The 22626-nt window shown below is 34.6% G+C and overlaps 1 protein-coding gene across 12 annotated transcripts in view; it reads left to right on the plus strand.

The window, feature by feature from the left end:
• Nucleotides 1-22626, plus strand: part of LOC140152591 (uncharacterized) — a 137208-nt gene that overhangs the window by 72956 nt on the left and 41626 nt on the right. For all 12 annotated transcript variants that reach the window (XM_072174991.1, XM_072174993.1, XM_072174997.1 and 9 more), the window contains 7 exons: nt 27-170; nt 669-830; nt 7780-7911; nt 11476-11601; nt 12201-12326; nt 15221-15352; nt 16465-16590. In XM_072174991.1, coding sequence (XP_072031092.1) covers nt 27-170; nt 669-830; nt 7780-7911; nt 11476-11601; nt 12201-12326; nt 15221-15352; nt 16465-16590 — 948 coding nt within the window. The remainder of the gene's footprint in view (nt 1-26; nt 171-668; nt 831-7779; nt 7912-11475; nt 11602-12200; nt 12327-15220; nt 15353-16464; nt 16591-22626) is intronic.

The following is a 22626-nucleotide window of genomic DNA, read 5'->3' on the forward strand; positions in this document are numbered from 1 at the left end:
CTTATTTTGCTTACTTCTGTTTTCAGATATCGATGAATGTGAGGAAAATACACATAATTGTGGAGCAGGATCAACATGTGCAAACAAAGATGGAGGGTTTGATTGCGCTTGTCCTGATGGTTTGGTATACAATAAAGAGACTAGTAATTGCGTACCGCCAAGGAAACCTGGTGAGTGTGATTCGGTCATTTTTGGTCAGTTTTTTGACCTTATCAAAGTCCACTTCATAGCATACACAGAGTTACAAATTCTGACTTTGTTGTTTTACCTCACCATTTAAAATTATTGTGACCCAATCAACAAAGAGTGACTGTTTAAACAAACAAAGAAACAAAAAGTCCTGAGGTTGACTGATTTAACATTAAAATCCTTGTTTGTTTGTTTTCATTAATATCAGTTCGCTGAATAACCTTTTAATAATGGGAGATGGATCAAATGCAGACTGTAGTCAATAAAATGCTCTTTTTCAAACTTTCTAAAAGCATCACAAAATTCAAATAAACAGCCTCAAGCAGGTCACATTCACATCTAGATAAGACAGTGTATCAGGTTTTATTCTCTTCCCATAAAGTGCATAATGTCATAACTATTTTCTTTCTAACGAAGAGTTAAGCACAACAGATAGTCATGAGGGTATTTACCTTTAATGTGTTTTTCATTTTCATCAGTTGTTGCTGAAATCAAGAAGCAGTGTTACAGTAGCCTGAGTAGTGCCAACCTGTGTGGTCATGTATTGAATGATAACACTACCAGGCAGGAATGTTGTTGTTCTATTGGTGCCGGATGGGGTGATGACTGTGACTTGTGGGTGTGTCCTACACCTGGAACAGGTAGGATATAAGAGACTAGTAGTCACCTAGTTGCCAAGTGATCAGTGTATATATTGATACTGACATATTGGGTTCAGTGCATGAAGCAAGATATTTTTTGTGGGTTGGGTTTTGAAATGTTGGGTTAGTAGTCATCTTCCCTGTTGCTTCTGACTGTGGTCTATTTCAGTTTTTTTATGGGGTGGGGGAGGGGTAGATGGGGCATTGGAGATAGGAATCAATCCATTCCAAAAACTGGATTTTAATATAGTGTGAAAATCAATATTACAGGAATCATTTGATTCTTGCAAATTATTGACTCTCCCTAATTTGAAAATGAATGATTCACGCAAATCGCTTTCTATACTTTGCAAGAGTCAACTCTTGCCAAAATTCACATCCTTCCTAAAACAACACCAGTAGTATAGTACTTAATGTAGCAAAAGAGTATTATACACAGATTAAGGGACATTTAAGCTGAAAAAGGGAGGCTGTTTAGCAACTGATAGTTAATATAATATGTGATGCAGCACATTCAAAGGGGGGGGGCTTTGTGGCAAAACCAAAAGAGACAGAAAAAATTCAGGGAAATTTTAGAATTTGGGATACTTTTTCACTTATAAAATATGAATGCCTTGATCAATTTTATCAAATGAGGTGTCATTTTAAAGCTTGCAAAATGCTTTCAAATCAGAAATACTGAACTCAAAATTGACTACAACTGCAAAGTCGCCCTTTTGATGTGCTGCATGACATATGTGAGCTATGTGGGCAATTCCATGTTAAAATGACATTTTTTCCAAAATATGAACTTTGCAATTGGCAATGATTGATGATATATTTTGATTATACACCCTTTAAAGTTAACAAAAAAGAAATTTTCAAATGAATATCAGCTGCAGTATTTTTTTTTCATTGATTTGAAGGATTTAATGTATTTTCCTACATCTTGTTAATAGCAGATAGTCAAAAGTAATTAATTTTTTTTCTCATTAATATATGGAACAAAAACAATTCTTTTTTGTGATAGTGTTGTTTGATACATAATTTGTCAAAATAAAAAATAAAAATTAGGAAGCTGTGTTGGTAATGGTCAGGATGGCACGGCAAATTGTATAATGTTAAGCATAACGCGAGTCACAAAAAGAACAACTTTTTAATGCAGTAAAAAATCTAAAGGGTTATAAATGTTCCCTTTCATTTTCCTCCTGGTTTGGGTCATAACTCATAATTATTTCATAAGGTTTTTGGTTTGCTACAATTGTACCACCAGAGGCAGACTATTCAAAACGGTAACGCGAGTCACAATGTAACGCGAGTCACGATATTGTAACGCAAGTCACACATATTATACAGCTCTCTATACAGTAGGGCTAGAAAATAATCCATAAATAATCACTAAAACTTCTCCCTCCCACTTTTACCCTCCCCAGGACTCATAATTATTGTACATCACTTAACAAATTGCAGGACTGGAAATTGTTTTTGTCCCCATCTGTGAATTCAAATTTACAATTTGACTTTCCATTACAAACACCCATTATAAACACCCACTACCACCATTCCACCCCAGTTTCTCCACCTAACCCCAGAACAGAAGGTCATGTTTAAAGTTGAATTCCACAATATAAATTAAATAGAGCATGTTTAGAGCTTTCAAATTGAGCTGTGTTATCAAATAGTGAGTGTAACAGTCACCTAACGCGAGTCACGCACTAAGTTGGCCATTTTAAAAATACCAAACTCAAATGTACTCAATGTTTGCTTCTGTAGTATAGCTGCAGTAAAAGGTAAACTGTGTGCAGCTTCTTGTTTGAGGAGAAATATTGAAAAGTAAAAGCTCAATTTGGAAGGGGTAATTTTAGTAACAAAAGTCACAACCACATTTTTGCCAATAAATGTTACATCGTTACATTCACAAATTACAAGTTTACGTGATTTGATACATGTAAAGAGAAGATGAATAAATCAAGTCTGAGGAATGTGTTCCACATTGATCAGCGACAGCCTTTTATATTTTGCTACTAGGGGCTCTGCAATAAGCTGACCTCCCTCAGCCTGCCATCAATTGCTTGATCCTCTTCTCAGCCTGCCAAAAAATCCTTACCCCTCTTTGCACATAAATATGGAAAATTTTTAGGAACCCATTTTGCAAACCATAAATGGTCTATCAGTTTTGCATATATGTGACGTGTCATGTCAAAAGGAGACACTTTTGGGCAGGTTATCAATTTTGAGGTTTTTACATATCTTAAATATAGAGATATTTTGCTCCACAATGCCATTTTCCACAATGAAATTAGACATTTCTAAGCGAAGATATTGAGTTGGAAAGTCGTGGTATCATAAAATTGGAAATTGAGATATCGTCCTTTAAAAATATTATTGACACTGTTGAGAGTATGAGTTACCTTCAAAAATGTCTCAAAAAATACAAGATGCCAGTTATATTCCGGTCTGAAACTGTCAGACAATATTTTCAACATTAATAACATCACCAATTCGCAACAAACCCAAATTGTGAAAAAATCACCCACGGGCAGATTTTTGGCTATTTCTCCATTTACGATCCTGCCCAAAAGTGTCTCCTTTTGACATGACACGTCACATATACACCAGGCACAAAAAGAAACTCATCAGTTATAGTCACCCTTGCTGTTCAACAACTTGATAATTTTGTATTATTCTGAAATGTACATTTTATTAGTTGGATTTTGCTTTCTCGTTTGACATCCTGTTCATGAAAATCGAGCAAAAATTGGAACAAGATATGTGCCTCCAAATCCCAAAATCGTTGCAATTTTAACGATTCAATTGTGCCTGTTACACAGTGTGCTTTATTGATCGGCCCGTGGTGCTTGTGTACAACACAACGATGCATCCCATTGAAAATCGTTGAAATTGCAACTTTTAATTTTGGGGTTTGAGAGTTTGGAGGCGTATGTCGTGGTCAATTCTTGTTCAATTTTTACGAACAGGGTGTCAAGTGAGAAAGCAAAGTCCAATTAACAAAATGTATATATCAGAATAATCCAAAATGATCAGGTTGTTTTAACAGGTTGTTTAAAAACAGCAAGGATGACTATAACTGACAAGTTTCTTTTTGTGCCTGGTGTATATGAATGTTTCCATACAGTTTTTCAATGCATTTTATGTAATAAATGTATATGAAAATTGTATTCTTATTCAAATTGCCAGTTTTTTTAAATTTCCATCATTAGCCCCCGTACCACCCCACCACACCACACCACCACCCTACACCAGAGGAGAGGGTCCTTTTTAATGCTGAATTACAGTATTTTTATAGTGCTAAAGTAAAACTGACCACAATGGAAATAAAAGTGAGCGTGTTTAAAGCTTTCAAAGTGGGACCATGTAATCAAAATAGTGAGCGTAACGCTTGAGTCACGTAACGTGAGTCACGCACCAATTTAGCGAAAGTTGGCCATTTTAAAAATACCAATCTCAAATATACTTGGTGTTTGTTTCTGTAATACAGCTGAGATATAAGGTAATTACTTAGTGGTATAAACTTTTGTCTGCAGCTGTTTGTTTGAGGAGAAATATTGAACAAGTAAAAGCCTAATTTTGAAGGTGTAATTTTTCGTAACGCGAGTCACAATCACATCTTTTGCTATAAATGTTTCATCTAGTTATTTACAAAATTAAAGTTTACGTGATTTGATACATTGGGTCAGTAAGTACATATGGAGAGAAGATGAATAAACCAACTCCTTGTTCAATTGTATTTATATGACATTGAATGTGCTGATTTTATCAAAAATGTAACGCGAGTAACATGGAATTGCCCATATGTGTTTGTTCCAAAAATAAGAAAAGATGAGTTCATTTGATGAAATGCAAACAAGTAATTACATGTATGTTTATAAAATAACTAAAATACACTGCAGTTACAATAGTCTTGCATTCTGCTGATGAGCTATTGCATTTGTGTTTGTATGACAAAGTATTCAAAAAATCACCTTCACTTTTTGTGTATTATGGATTTTTGTTAAAGTGTGATTCATTGATTCAAGTAGAATATACGGCAGCTATCACATTTAATGGCATATTTAAACATATTAACCTGTTTCTGTGTAATGTAAAATGAAGTCAGCAGCTGCAAACAATCATATAGAAAGTGTTATATACAAGTCCCACAGCAATCTGACTTTTATCTGTTACAATCTCCATAAGGATTTGTATTTGCAGCAAATGTGATGTTCAATTAGAAAATGTGTATATAAATGACATTTCCAAGATGTTACATCCAAGATTGTCTAACTTTGCTCAAATTTTTTTTAGTTTAAAGAATGACATAAATTGAATTATGACATGGGAGTGGGTTGACACGTTTGTAACAGCATTTTGTACTTACAACTTGTAAGAAATGCCACATTTCCTGGTGTTATAAATTAGCAGAATAGAATTAGATGTCATTGTATCTGAGTTTGACTCTTATTTAATTTTACATATAAGAAAAGAACATTAATGCTTTAGATTTGTGTTAAGGGCAGTATGTAGGGAAATAATGGCAGAAACTAGTGTTAGGAGCTGGGGAAGGAAATGGTATCAAAATAAGACATATATTTCCTGCAGGGTACAAAAGGGTTACATTAGAGGAGCTTGTTTCAAGTATTGGCATTCTAGCTTGAACCTAGCATGTTTCATCAAAATTGTGCTACTCCTTTATGTATAATACACAGAATTTAGGGTTGGGATTAGGGTTACAGTTTGGGTTAGGGTTAGGAATAGCTTAGGCTTTCTTACACAAAATATTACATGAATGATCAACCTTGTTACCTCACCCATTGGGATGATTTTGGAGAACAGTCATTTTTTTTTTTTTTTTTTTTTTTTTTTTTTTTTTTTTTCTATAGGTGGAATTTTATTTCATATTTTATTTAAAAGTTAGCTTCAACTTTTTACCTATTTCCTAGAATATATGGATGCAGTTCAAGCAAGGAAGTGGCCACACCCAGCTGTGGTTTTAATCTCTATTTAATAGGTGACAGCAGACTGTAACTTCAATCAAAATTTGTCTTATTGTTCCTGATACAATTTGTTTTCTTATTACTGAAACAATGAAATATATCAATGTACAATTTGAACATTTCATTCTGCCATATATCAAAATCAATTTAAGATATGAATGATTCATTTCATTTGATCATGTGTCTTGATTTTGAGCTTTGATTTAATTCACACCAAAAGTTCTCAACAAGTCATAAATACTTCTGTTCAATGACACCCCCTTATGTTTCCACTGCTTAGTGCTGCATATCATAGATAAGTAAATTAATGTTCTATGTTTGATTGTATCACAGAGGAACAAACAGACTATGTATCAGTCAGTAGCGCATTTGTAGACAATTTGAAATAGCCTATTTCAGGCAGATACCCAATTTGTGGTTTTGTAAGTCTGCCAAGTGTCCCAGGCCAGTGACCTATGAAACCCCTTTGCTGCAACATCCCTGGCCAGTCTCTAGGATGTCATGCACATACCTGTGTTATGTAAAATATGTCAGATCTGATGACATACAGAACTACTGACATACTTCATGTTACAAATTTGTCAATTCATGTGTAACGGAGTGATAAAGAATGACCAGCTTCCACTAAATGTGTGAACATGTCACATGACTTCTTTTGAGGTATAGTGTTGAGAAGGTGACATTTCTGTGATGAAAATTAATTTTGAGATATAACTTTTGTGGTTTATGAGAGTGCGGCTGAATGTTCTTTTGTATATATCTGAATGAGATGTGAAAATGCATGGGTAAAACAGTAAGTGATGATTCACATCATCGCTTTTGTACCCCTGTAGATTAATTATTTGGCCTATATTTCTTTGGAAATAATAATAACATAGCTATAAGTAGTATATTGAGGTGTGGTACTTACAAAATCATCTGTAGCTTAAGAGGCAATCAAGCTGTGAATACTATTTTGATGTTAATTTGAAAGGAACTTTCCTACAAGCACTTCTAAATTTAACATCACATTTTGTGGTTTAGAATAAATCACAAATGTACAGGTAATTACAAAGACACAGGACCAAGCCTAATGTAACTGAGTCATTTGTACCGCAAAATCATTAATCAATATTCAAAATTATGTAGTTCCTAACATGTCTCAACATCATTTTATATGACAAGTAACTCATTCTACTTGATTTAAGTTGATTTGTTGCAGTATTCACCAGAATGGGTAATGCTTGGCAAGACTTATCTGTGGTCACCGCAAGAGATTAGGGTTACTTTTTAGGATTATGGTTAGGATTAAGAGATATGAGTTCAAAATAGGCATGTTCAGACGGTCATCAGACGGTCATAGAGGATAACGTACTCAAGAATTGTAACAGTCCCTACTGTATGGCCACACGATTCCATTGAAGACTAGAATTTGTTTCACCTCAAGTTCGGTAGTGACGTATGTGCATATTTCGCTCGCCGGCACCGCAGTATCGAATGACACACATAAAGTTAAACGTGCTGAGTGTACACGCCCGCATACAGGGGCGGTTTGTCGGCGTGCTTGCGGCGCAACCGGGAAAAATCATTGACGTCACTACCGAACTTGATGTTAACGAAATGATAGAATCCTTATGTCAGCTTTGGAAACCCCAAAGCTTACTAGGTGCATTCACATTGAGAGCAACATGTTTCTCAAGCAAAAACTTGAGGAAATCCGCTTAGTGAACTGGCTTGAGGATCCAATCCCTAAGTTTGTCCTCAAATTTATCCCAAGAAATCTAGGGGATTTTGCGATATCCCCAAGTGATGCTCGATATGCTACCGCTGTGTGAACAAACCAATTGTGGTTGAGGTGGTGGCCACTTTCCTATAATCTTTTCTATTTAACACACACCCTTATGTGGGCAAGTTTTGTAATTCTATTACTGTCTAATAGTCTAAACATTGTTCATATTTTCAAAATGATCCATGTAATCCATGTTTGTATATTTCAGCTGAATTTAATGCGACATGTCCGATGGGTAAGGGCAAGCAGTTAATATCACATGCTCTACCTGGTAGCAATAGAGGCAGTGAAACAGCAGAGCTCAAAGCACCTACTACAGTTACTGTCAGCCTAGATTCGGGTAAGTCACATTGTTTTATATTAAAAAATACACAGTATACAAGGTACAATGATAATTTTACATGTCTTGTAGGCCACAGTGTTGAACTAAACTGTGCATTCCTTTTATATTCAAGAATTTATGAATAATACAAAATGTATGCTATTTTACGCAAAATTGAATGTATATGTACAAGAAAAGTTTTGTTCTTTACGTGTGTAACAGTGCAGAATGTTGATTGGGATGAGGCCCTTGTCAGGAAATCAAGCTGAAACCATCGGAAATCAAGCTTCATGTTTCCACAACTTATGATATATTTTCCTGCTTACTTTGCCACTGATTTGACCATTAACATGTATTTTCAGGCACTGTGATATTTTACCATAAATCCCAACCACACACTCACACAAAATACAAGAATAATACATTCTGGTTTTTGTGACAACCATGAGAAACAAAATATTTGTAATATAAAAATAGTGAAGTGAAAACTCCCATAATTATTAATATAAAATGAACAAAAATCTACCAAATCAATGGCAATTAAATACAAATTAAGGCAACTCGTCTGAAAGCATTAAAGCAAGCAAATGTGGTATACTATGGTGTCATACTCTCTACTCTTTAAAAGGTGAAAAGGCAAATATCATAGCCATTAGAAAGCAGATAACCTACTTTGAAAGTTGTAAATACAGATAAAAGATGAAATATGTTTGCATTGACTGACAGGTATCATCTGCATCCATTAGCTATTAGCCATTAGTAGGCCTATATATCATCAATGCCTAGTGCAAATTGTGCAGCCATTAGTCTATAGTGATGATACCAGCTACATTGCATTTAGGGGAATCGTTTAATGAATTAGAAGTAGATGCTTAGTTGTTTTTAAATGTTTAGAGACTTGCATCAACAGGGTTTTTCTGATTTGTATGTAATTGGATATTATTTTGAGGGTTAGTTAGGAGAGAGGTAAGATGTGTGGGGTGTGTGTTGGGGGTGTTTGTATCTGCATTGAAACAAGTTTAGCATATCTACACACATACCAACTGTCAAGCCTGATCCAACTGTTGCTTGTAATGTTGCACGTATCACTGGTTTCAGATGCAAATTATCAAACTTCAGAGGTTGTAATTTTACAATGATTCAATTGTCTGATATTGGTTTATTTAAATTATGGGCTAGTTAGCTTGATTGTCTTCTTTTAATGAAAAATGTTTTAAATCTTTTGCTTATATTTGAGTATGTTTTAAAATATTTTCTGTAAATGTTACTTTTTTATGTGTAACAGAATGTACTAGTATGTATCATTTTAGATTATGAAAGTATTGATGTCATTGTGTGTTGTGCAGTATGTGACCTTGATAATTGAATGTGTGAAGGTATGTGTGTGAAAATGATATATTGTTATCCTACAGCTAGCATATTTGACCTGTTTTAAATTATGTGATGTTTCACATTTCTGGCATGATCCTTGCAGCACTGAGAGAGTTGAAACTGTGTGTACACTACTAAAAAAAAATTAAAGGTTCAGATTTATTTATTAGTATTTATTTAGAAAGCATCAATATTGTGTTAATTTCATTCAGTAATGTTCAGGTAACCAAACACCTGTACATTGTACAGGGGTGTGAAATCTCCTCTTTTCAGCTGAATTCCTCTGTTTTGGAAATTTCTTTCATTTTCAGTCCATTTTGAGCACATTTCAGTGCTGTTCCTCTTTTTTCCTCTTTTTTGAACAAAGATCCTCTTTTTTCAATAGAGGTCACTCACACCCCTGATTGTACCACCAAGTATTGAAGTCCAATGACACTGAAAAACACTTTGGTCAGCACCATGAGATCAGAAAAGTAAGAATACAATTGTCAGAGGATTGTTAGTTTCTGATCCTTTAATTTTCTAGTGTATAACAGTTTCATCTTTTATGCATTGTTTTTACAGCCACTTACATTGTTGACCTGGTTTCTTGCAGGCATTTATCATGGTGATATGTTTTCACATTTTGTCATGATCTTTAGCACATTTGAGAATTCAAACATTTTGGGGTCAAGGTGGCACTCAACATGTTGATATTTCATACTTTTTTACGTAATAAAGATGCACCTGGTGTATAGAAATGCAAAACCTTACTGAAAAATATCCCTGGGATAGAAATTCAGCTGGTGGGTTTTGAATCTGTATCTAATTTTAGTATGATGTGAATTTCACATGAAAGTTGATGTTCATATCTGACTAAAAATTTTTGAATAAGAACCTTCTGAATTATTAGGTTTCTTAAAGATATGGAATATAAGCTGGTTGCAAGCACCCTAATATTGTTTAGACTCTGCCCTCTTTGCTTTTTGCTCATAGAGGCAAATATTGTGCCTCCAGATTGTTTCACCATGAGCCCAACAATCTCCACTTTCTAGTGTGTGCTTTGCAATGTGTGTAATATGGTCTGTGCCAATTACACTGGTTAAGTGCGACATGTGCCCACCTTTGTATGCTCATGCTTTAAAAAGATACCAATTGTTGTGCAATTTTGATATATAATCGCTAAACTTCTGAAGGTATTCTATTTTGGTGCCCAGGCATGCCAATCCAGTATGCCAAATATCCTAATGTTGAATACTAGCATTACACATGCAGATGTATGGAGTCTGAGATTTCCTGGTTGAATTCTAGCAACATTCTGACCTAGTTTTTCCTAGATTTTAGCATTCTTATTTCTCATTTCTCACCTTCACAGCACTTTAAAGCAGCACTCCTTGATTACCAAGCTTGTTCCCTTCCTAGCTATACTCTCACTACTTGGGGATGAGTTGTTCATATTGCAGGAAACAGTAGCCTGAGGCTTTTCCTGAGGGCTTTTTACTTTCCTTGAAATATTGCAATCATTTGGAAAAAAACCTGCTGGCAGCAGCAATTAACAATATCCGTTGTGTGGATTAAATAATACATGTGGTGTGGGAAGATGGTTTGAGGCACGTTTTATGCATACAAGCTCATGAAAAAAAAAACATACTGAAAAGTGTGTAAAATTTTGCATAAACAATGTGTACATTCATCATGAGCTAGCCAACAGAAGACAGAATGACAACAATGAAATAGAAATTTTCATACATCTTCCGCAAGTAATATACCCTTAAATTTTCTATCACAAATAGCCCACAATTAGCTGTAAATTTTGATATAATTGAAAATCAAGAGTGAAATTCTATCTGTTTGAGAACTTATTCAGCATATCAATTGGTAGATTTGCCATAGACGCATCAGACTGCACAGGATCGAGTCTTAACAATAATATTCTGTTAATGTGTCATTTTGTTTTTCTGAAGTTTAGCAACAGTCAATTTGATTAGCCTGGTATGCAAATTTAGCATCATCTCAACAAAACTTCTATCGTGAGATATAGCAGGAGGTTGAAACTATTTCTAATTTATATGTTTATTTGTATTTCTTTTATTTGAAATTGAATTGAATTTTATGGAATTTGATTTCCAGGGGCATGGAAGTGTAGGTAAGGCGAAATTTGTCTTGTTCACTATCTTTTGGTTGCAAATCAAATGATTCACCCCTAAGTCATTGTTGTTGTTGTTTTTACAGGTATCAATGAATGTGAATTGTTTACTGATATTTGCCCTAATGCTACATGCATTGACAGACCTGTGTTATATGAGTGTCTATGTGATCAAGGCTATCACTACAATGAAGAAACTAAACAATGTCAAGGTAAGGTAGTCAACAAAATGTCTCATTCTTTAGGAATGGATTTGTTAAAAAAGCATCATTAGGCAACAATAAACCTCTGTTCTATGAATGGATGGATCTGCCAAGTGTGGTCAGTTGGAATTTTAAAAAAGTTGAACGGGACAAGTGGATTTAAATGGAGTAAGATCATTTTTGCTATTGATGATTTTGTTCAAACAATCATTGCACAAAAAGTTTGTAATTTCTTACTCCTAGTAATAAGCATAAAATCTTGATATCTATGAAACCAATCTAAATATATATGAAAACTATGTTGTCTATCAGTTAGAAATTAAAACTGGTCAACAAACTCACAACAGTTTGGCAACAGTTTCAGAGAAACCATAATCCATGATCAGCTGTTACTACACTAGCTGCTATTAATTGGCTGATTGATAATCCATTAGTTTACCGCTGATGACATACAATTCTTTCTCAAAAATTTAGTTGTCTCATATGAGTGATGTTGACCAGTTATTCATTGGTGTCTACTACCAATACATGTATCAATCACTTTATCTGGGATGTTTAGTCTAGTACAAAATATATTGATTAGACCATGTTCTTATTTTCCTTGCCAGTTGTGGATGACTGTGTAGCATTTCCTGGTATTTGTACTAACGGTACATGTGTGAATCGTGTGGATGGATTTGACTGTCTGTGCCCAGCAGGATTTGCCTATGACTTTGCTGTAGGAGCATGTACTGGTATGTCAAAACACCTCAGTGGTGAAATGAAAGCATAGATTAATATGGACAATCAGTGTTTCTGTGTACAAAATCATTTTTGTAATGATCATTTCAGACCTACATAGATCTGAATCATACTACAATTGACATTTTACAAGTCATCATTTAAATTGCAATTTAGGGTTCAAATAAAGAGCATATTATTTTATCCCACCCACAGGCAAGTTCTTCAACCATGCGGTCAGCACATGGTCACATTGGTCACTCATTGGCTTGAGCTCAAAAGCCACAAATCTCTTGTAATAAGACTATGATTTATGATTTCCTTTGGTCATTTCCCCATCAATCAAATGTACTTCCCACAAATGTAATGCATTTTATAGAAAAAACTGACTGTATCTGATCACTTGCACTCAGTGATATTTTGACTGAGGTAAAACATTAATTAAGTGCACCTGAGTGTAAGGTGAATTCTTCAGGTGGCTTGCCAAAATATCTTACCCTCTTACATCCTGTCAAAAAATGACTTGTCCCACTAACCTTTCAAGAATGGTTTACCCCCAATCCCTAGTTCCCCCATAATTCCTGTGCCAACACTCTGTCAATACCCTTGTAGCAAGGCACTGGGATGAGTGCGAAAACTTGAGTACAATTTCAATGGTTTTCAAGAGAAAATCTCTGTTGAATATGCTTGTGCATCCTTTTACCTTCACCTTTAACATTCAGAAATCAGAAGCTCCACCTCAATTACTCCAGTCACAACCTTTTTTATCCTCCCTGAAGTAATCACATGCACTCAGAATAATTGCACAGTAGAATATGATGTCTCAAATGAGGGGTACGTCACTTCACACATTGCTGTACTTTTCCTCATGGGGATAAAGAGACAGTGTACCCTAAAATTAATTAAAATTCAGTATTGCGCTATTTCAGTTGAAATTCATACACCCTATGGAAAATATGACCTTAATCTCCCACATAGGGAGTGTAGATTTCAAATAAAGGCACCCATTCAGGTAAACACTAACCCCATTTGAAATTCACACTCCCTGTGTGAAAGATTAAAGTCATGTCTTCCATAGGGGGTGTGTGTAATTCAAGTGGAATAGCCTAATTTGATATAAACACCAAATTGACGTATTCATTCTCACACATGTGAGGTTTTTGAATGCGGACACCATGGTTAACATACAAACATGAGCAGTCAATGATGGGATAGTCATTAAAGGGGCACTTTATGATACACAGCCTCACCCTCCTTACTCCAAAAAGGTTGAGATTTTTATACAAGCAGAAAAGTAGGACTAGGTAATGTTTATGTACATGCAGGTTGAACCATACCATAAAAAGACGATGCTATATAGAATCATAAAATTGTTTAACTTTTAAAAAATATATTTACAAGATAGACATAGTGAAAATAGAATACCTAAAATCATAATACATATCATTCCCAAACTGGGGTACTCCATACATAAGCTCCATCTGTGAGACTCTGTGTATGTAAGTGCAGTGGTAGACTCAGGGTTGTAGTTGTAGCTGGCAGAATTTGAATGCCAGGTAGCAAATTTATAATATATTACCAATACTGGACACTCTTTAAGAATAAATTCAGTAAAATACACATATTCAATGAGTTTGAGTGGCATTGAAATGAATCTTTAGTTGTAGGCTCTACCACCCACTATAGCTACAAGTAAACCATGGGTACACCATGCATGAGTATGAAAGAGGTACATCAAATGTTCTCAGTTGCACCACGTTATGGAGATTGACACATGTGCAAACAGGTAATGTTGCTTGAAGATGAAAAATATGTTTAACTTGAATGTGATTGACCTCCTGAAACTGTTACTAGCTCTTGCATGTGTAATATCAAACTACTGCATGGTTTATATTTCTTAATGACCTCCCTGAGAAAACCCAGAACATGAACCGATAATGACCTAATTATACGGAGCACATGACTACAATGTGATTGGTTACAGTTGCATTCAGTCAGTGTCTATTACAATATCACTATACAGATACAGGGTGTCACAATAAGGACATAGCATTGCACATAGAATTTATCAGTTTTGACTACAGCAAAAAACATTGGTCCCGTGTCAGCTGAGTTGAAAATACTTTCGACTCAGCATGTCAGTAACCAGCAAAGGTTTTTGAAATTGCTGCCAAAAATGAAACTCAGTTTGAAAATTTTTCAAATGAGATGTTTAATTATTTAAACCTCTGTCTTCCCAAACTTGGGTTGCCAGTCTCCAGATGAAGGTCAAAGTTGTGACCGAAAATTTGAGGTACGTCTTAATTTTATGTTGAGATCATAAGTTTAAATGTCCAATTATGAAGTTTACCAACACAGATGAACTTTCATGCTAGTACTCTGTCTTCATGTTTTATCAATAAGAATGTTTTCTTATACTGAATCAATATAATACACACCATCCTTTACATCAGCAGAGGATGTTTTATATTATGTTGCATAATGTACCAACAAGTCCCAATGTATCAATGGGTCATGTTGGTACCCTTTTTCCTTCTTCCCAGTTGGCTATCCAACTAATAGATTCACAACAAAATAGTGGTTCGATATAGTACATCTATCACATTTTCATTGATCACACATTGTCTAGTCCACAACATTCTGGAAGGAAATAACAAATTTCCACAAGATAAAGTTCTTGTGAGAGCTTAGACATTGCTTAAATCAATTATATCTAACCCTAGATTATTTACTTACTTTCTATACCACAAACAAGATTTGAATGTTGTATTGGAGGAGCAAGCACTCACTCACCCTGTATTAGATGATTACATGTAAGATTTGTTACGGAAACATCCCATTTGTGACAATTGTGAGAGTATTATGTGTGATGTGACTAATGGTGTGAATCCTGTTTGTTATACTCTAGTTTCCAATATATGTGTTGCATATCCTGATATATGTAACAATGGCACCTGTATACCAAATAGAAGAGGAGGAGGCTACCAGTGCACCTGCTCACAAGGATTTGAATTTGATGACACCACAAAATCTTGCATACGTAAGTTTAATATTAACCAATGCCATGTTTTTTCTTATTACAATGTTTTTACTTATGTAATAATTGATAATGTTAGTTTGAACTATTTACCCATGCTTTCCTAATCTGAAAAAGTACAATCAGTTATATTGGTTTGAAAAAGCTAACAACATACAGTTGTATCATAACAAACAGAGCAAAAACACACATAAATTGGAAACAAATACTAAAAACATCCAAAGCACAAACAAAAAATAGAAAGAAAGCACATTTGATAGAATCTACTAATTTACTTTAGTTCATTCTGGTGTAGTCATACAGGTTTCAAATTAACACTTGTAAATAAAATGTTAAGAATAAAATGTGATTTTCCGGGTGACATGGAAGAAAAATGTAAATTGTGTTAGAATTACTGTGTGTAATTATAACAAACATGTTAAGTATATGTCTTCACAGCATGTAAATGTTAAATCCATCCATCCTGATGGACAAACAACTGATTGACTAGGATTTCCAATTTGAGATCTTTTCTTGAGAGGGAAAACCTTAAGTGGTGTTATGGGAGTTGCCAGTTCAATTCACAGTTGATTTAATGAATTTTGATTATGGGGCATGAATAAGAGTCTAGAAAAACATGAATGTAAATAGCATTAATGTTCGTTAGATACTTTCAACAGTTACATTTCAATCCCAAGGTGGGAGCTTTAAACCCTAGGTGTTAGGGTTTTTTGTACATGTACTTACTCCTGATTTCAGAAAAATACAGCTCTAATTTTTTGGAATTAAAAAAATATTATCTTGTTTTATCAAATGAAAGATAACTAAATTGTATCCATTAGTTAGTTCTAACTGGTTAAATTTTATTTTTATGTTTTCCAAAAAATATAATGCATAACTTGAAATCAGTCTTTGTACAAGTCTTAGGGCTTGATTGTCACAACATATTAAAAATGCCCTAAAACATATGTTTTGGCCCTTTTAACAAAAATTGACCTAATATAAAATTTTTGATTTTCACTGCCAGTTACAACTAACTGAATGGCCCAACATACATGATTTTAGTTCCAAAACATTATTACCTGTGAGCATTGCTCTAATGTGAACCTGAACTATTTTTACTTTTTTGACTGTAGAATTCAACTGGTGTAGAATCTATGGAAGTAGCTGCAACAATGGCACCTGTGTGAATAAACCCAATACCATAGAATGCACCTGTCCTGATGGCTATGAGTTTGATCAGAGGTCGAGATTTTGTCGAGGTTTGTGGCAGCAATCCACAGAATATTTGTGGTCATATCGACCAAACTATTAATAACACTGCATTAGACACTTGATGATCAGCCAAATTTGTAGTGCTTGGCAATACTCCTTTTCAGAGATTGAAACTTGATACTATAATACTAAGAAGTATGTTGATTCATCCTATAGTTACACTTGCCCATACAGGAGTTGTATTGTACTTTTGTGGCCAGCCACTACAGATATGTCACATTGACACTCTTAACACATTCACTAATGTTTATTTTTAAACAAATTTTGTTTTTAAAAAATTTCCAGGAAAGGTTGGTAATTTAAAAATACCAGTAATTTGGCTAAATAGATGTTTATAAAATTGTTCAAATTCATGCCAAAAGTATTGAATCTCAAGAAAAACAACATATCAGTTTTAAAAATCTGAGCATGGAGTATTGCCTAAACACTAGATTTTTGACATTTTTTGAAATAAATCAACAATGAGTTTGCTATGCACTTAATTGAGCACCTTATTGCATGATTGTTTTGTGTTTAATTCAGTTATGAACTGTTTTAACTGAAATGAACCAGCAACAAGTTTGCTATGCACTTTATTCTACACCTTTTGCATGATGGCTGTGTTTTTAAGGTGTTGTCAGACAAGTCACTCCCTTTTGGAAATGTGTTTGCTAATTTCCAGGAAAGGTTGGCGATTTGTTTGGCTTTACTGACTAGTGTTGTTTTGAATAACACATACATGTAACATGCTATAAATGAGTGCAGATTTGTTGTGTTTTGTGACCTGCAATAATTTATTATACATATTTACTATTTATTAGTGAGAAAAATGTACCTTCAATAATACCATTTATAAAAGAGATAGAATGTATTTGATGAGAGAGGTACTGTATTTTACAATTGATAAATCATAAGCTTTGTTGATTCAAAAGGTAGTTGCTCTAAATACTCACACAGCTTATACCTCCTCTGGTAAACGGAATGGGGCTAAAGTTATGTCAGAGATGACAAATTGGCAAAAATATATACTTTTTTTCACATTTCATTGTCAATCACCGCAATCAAGTGACATTGCACACCTTCATTTTAAGATCAGTAGCAATAGGCACTTGGCCATCTTGTATTCGTTAACATTTCAGTGTTCATCTGAATATGGTTATAGACAATGTCATAAGTTGCTTCAAACTTGCTATTGATACAGTAGTTGTCAAAGGTGAAAGGCTTGTGTAATTTCCATTTTCAATACTGATCATCTGTACTAGCATGCAAAAACCTGTTGAATTTCTCTTTTTAGAAACCGTTAAGGCTGTAATGACTCAAATTTGTAAATGATCAGGGTTTTCAACCCCTCATAGCAAGCCTAAAAGCAGCAAGATTAAACCATCTTCAATGCCATTTCTCAACCACACTGTTTTCATATGTGCGTGTATCCACCACACCTTCAACTCTCAACCCAAGATCAGTTCTGCCATGTCATTGTCAACTGGGCACACCAATGTACACTGCGGTTAGCTCTTAGTCCGTATACTTGTATACTCATAGCCCAGGCACGTAGATTATTGGCTCCATGCCGTGCACATTTAAATTTGACACAAATTATTGGATGTAATCAATCATGTAGTTGAGTTTTTTTCTATATTATTTATGAACTACCTTGTATGTTTTCAATTTTTGCACAGAAATGGTGACTTGCATTTTGATGTTGATGCATGTAGAAATGTGTGCATGTTATTAAATTTAATTCAGTTTTTATTTTTGATTGATCCAAGTATGGAAACTTCACCCAGACAAATATCGTTAATAATAGAGTAATATGTGATTGGACGTATGCCGTTGATTTCCGATGTTAAGTCGTTGTGACTGTCTAATTTAGTAATCAATAAGCATAGCATCCAATTTGGTACACCTGTTACTGGATCAGCTGTGTTGTACATGGGGGAAACTACACAGTAAGACTCTGCCTTTATGGGTAACATTGAGCTGAGGACAGTGTAGGACGCAGATGCAAACGTGTGTTATTGCACAAACGCGATTGGACAGTTCTGAAAATGTCGCAGCTGGTCCGTACTCCCTCATGTTGCTACCCACAAAGTTGCTGGTGTACCGAGAGTTCCACGATGAACACGAAATTAGCGATTTTCCTATAGTCTGCGATTGATGTCTTCTGTCAAACAAACTCAGGCAGGGTTTATTTACAAATGTTGTGATGATTGAACTTCCGAATGTCACAGTAAAACTGTGTGCCTTATGGTTAATTTTGCACCTTGAAATACACAAACCATCTAAAAAGTTAAGTCTTAGTAAAAGGAAACTTTCTTTCTAAAAGGCACCATATCAACAATACCTAGAAAAGTTGCTTTTTGCCTTGTAAAAGTACCAACATTTTTCGCTATTTTCTGCGATTCCTTTTTTCCAATGAAGGCACCAGATGAATCAACCATCCTTTTTGAGCAAATTCTTTTTAATTCTGTCTCAGATGACATTGTATGTCCTCTTAGGGTAACTCATAAAGGCTTGTATGGATGATACACACAATTTGTTTTGGCTGAGGTTTTGATTCAGAGTGAGAAAGTGTTATAATTGGGACAATACCTTGTCTGATTTTGGCGGATATAGTTGCTAACAAAAGATAATGGTGAAAACTCCCATTCATTTTATGTGAAATTATTAAGTTGTTCTTAATTTATAGTGACTTACTGAAATTTGAGTTCATATCTTCTGACCAATACACACATTACATGGAAAATGAATGCCTTTGAGACAACACTGTACTCCAGTATATGGTGATGTGACTCATAGCAATGTTATTATTAATCTATACACAACCTATATTTATTTTCTAAATATTATTTGACCACAATTTGATTTTCAAACCAAAATATATAAATATGAATTAAAGAAATATTGTTGTTGAGACAATAAACAAGGTGCAATTTTAACATTATTTTGACATTATTTTGAATCGGATGTAAAGATGATAGCAAACACTGGCCAGAAATAGCAATTCAGGAGTTACCAAATCACAGAAAGGAAAGGAAAAGCTCAGCTTCCTTGAGTTAAGTCTGTAATGTAATGAGGTGATTGATGTGTGTTTTGTTTAGGTGTCGCTGACCTAGTTAGAGTCAAACAGTAGCATACAAACTGTTGAATTTGGCAGGCTTCCAAATCTGTGTTGTCTTAAGAAATTGTTTGGGTTTAAATCATGCATTTCGCAGGCTTAATGATCCATTTGAAGTGTAAAAAATGACATCTTATAGATCACTCACTCACTCACGCCATCGACTTCTGTGGTCTTATTATATATAAGACTGCAGTGAATAAAGTTCTATGGATATGGCATTTTGGTGTGAATGTCTGAATGAAATGAATATTGAGTGAATTTAGCCCCATTACCTAGATTTGTATCATACATTGACACATATTATAGGTGACATGATGATTACCCAAAATAGCTGCTGCCGGTGGATTTCTGTCTGTGTGATCTTTATCAGTATGTTCACGTCTGTGTCAACCATAATGGATTTTTACTTCTGAATATAGAAGTGCAAAAGTCACATCAGCTTATAGATGTTCTTATCGGACTTATATCTGATGAGATCAAAAGATGATTTTTGTCTTTGTTTTGTTTTTGTAGCTAGGTGTTATTTTCAAAATTCACCTTCACATCTGGTAAAATTTCACACCATTGAATGTACAATATCTTGAATAATAATGAATATTGCACAAAGAATATATAGTGTTTATAAACATGACACAAAAAGAAAGTCCTTACTTATGTAACCTGTCATAAATCTATAAACCTGCGCATGTTGTGACAATTTGATTGAATCTTATTACTTCCAATTTGGTACAACATTTGCTACCAAAACCTCTAAATTGACAAAGATTGATACCAGTGTATGAAATTTGGTGCATTTTTAAAAGATGCAAATTAGACGGAGCACATAGAGTTGCAGAGGAAAATTGCAGAGTGTCTATGACATAGCCCGAAAAAATCTCAGTAATAATGATCGCATCATGCCCGCAAGAACAGCAGTAAAGCATTATAACAATCCATGTGTCTCAAATTAACAATAGAATAAACTGCATTTTATCACAGACACTTAGGATAGGCAATGGGTTCGTTGTGGGTATGTGAGCAAACAGCTTGGCCATGCTTAGCAATTCCGACTGTTGATTTGAAACTTTTGAAAATGCACAAAATTTCAAATACTGGTATCATTCTGTGTCAATTTAGAGTTTTTGGTAGCAAATGCAGTATCAAATAATGCAGCACATGACCGTATCATTTAAATTGTTTTAACATGAGCAAGTTTATAGATTCATGACAGGTTACATAAGTGAGTACTTTCTTGTTGTGTTGTGTTTAGTACAGCTCCATTACTTTGCATAAACAGGGCTGTGATGGGGGATGGTGGGAACATGCTGGGACTGTATGACCCAATGCATCTCACAACTTGGTCTTTGGACCTCCAAAAAGATGTTGGAAGTCTAAAATGCTCTGTATCACTTAGGGACTAAGTGCGACTTATGCTTTAGAAGACCCGGAAAACTCCAAATCTTACAGTTTCACTACTAACATATAAGTTTAGAGCTAGATATGTCCTATGATATTGATTTATTTTTAACTATTTAAGTTGCAGTTTAATAGTCTAAACCTTTTAAAAACTTCAATTTCAAATAGAGTCCTCCACTAAGAGATAGGTGGAGATACCAACTCTGTTATTATGAAATATCCTTTAAACAAGATTTTCTTGGAAATGCTTTATTTTTATTGCACATACGCCACTATGTGGTGCATTCAATGATTTGTGTTAAAACATAACCATAAAATCCAAGCAGCACTTGTAATATTTTTCTTGGGATATGCATACATTGTTGCATGTAACTAACGAAAAGAAAAAATAAACAACACACAAAGTGTGTTTATGTGTGTGTATTCGTTGTTATGTGTGATTGTGACACCATCATTACACATCAGTGTAGTAGATAGTGCAAGGCAGATAACTTGAAAGTTGAAGCAGCTATTTTTGGTCAAATTTTCATCTAATTTCCCAAACACCTTGTTGTCACTTTTCTAATAGACTCTTCCTACCCCTCCATGGTTGTGACATGACTAGCTCTAAATCTGCACTATTTTGGTTACAAATAATACTTAATGTAACATCTTTATGCTCATAGGGCTTCCTTTACTAATGATAAAGCAGTTTTCTATGATAAATGAAGAGTTATTTTAATCAATTTGACATACCTTGTATCTCATGGGTGACTGGCCATTTTGAATCATGAGCCATGTTGCTTGCTTTTGGATGTTGGCCATTTGCTGCTCCACACCAACGTCCTGGAAGGATGTTTTTAGAGTAAATTTTGAAAAGTGGATGGTTCCTCTAATCCTAAATCTCGTAATATTAATCCTGACCTTACACCCTAATGCCATCTGGTAGCCTTTGAAACCAGATAAAAATTTATACATTGATAGTTTATACTAGCATATTCCAATGACATGCCTAAATGGGGACAGCTTTAAGCTGTTTCTGCATCAGACCAGCAATACAATGAATTTCCTCTTTTCTAAGATATTACACATGTTGTTTTCATGTTGCCGTATGTGACACGATCAAGGGGAATGAGTCGGATGTCTCTAACATTGATTTTGAGATATTGGCAAAGAAAGTGTTAAAATTCTTTTGTTTTCTATTGTTTTCAGCGATTGATAAATTGATGTAATTTCGGAAAGAAAAGTCATATCAACATTGGGTTTTCAGTTTCTGAAAGCATTAAATGTCCTCTTTAGAAGCACATGTAAACCTCATTTTCGACCAGGGTCGACATGTGACTCATTCCCCTTGATCATGTCACATATGCTTCTAAAGAAGTCATTGCTTGTCTGATGAAGGTAGAGCTCAATAGCAACTTGAAGTAGTTCTTTTTGGAACCATATGTTGTGATTAAGGCACAGTGGAAGGGAAATGTGCAGCAAGAGAATCACCATTTTCAAAGAAAATTGGTGGCAATTTTTGAATCAAAATACTTTTTTGGCACAC

The sequence above is a fragment of the Amphiura filiformis genome, chromosome 5 (genome assembly GCF_039555335.1).
Source record: "Amphiura filiformis chromosome 5, Afil_fr2py, whole genome shotgun sequence".
NCBI classification, from domain to species: domain Eukaryota; kingdom Metazoa; phylum Echinodermata; class Ophiuroidea; order Amphilepidida; family Amphiuridae; genus Amphiura; species Amphiura filiformis.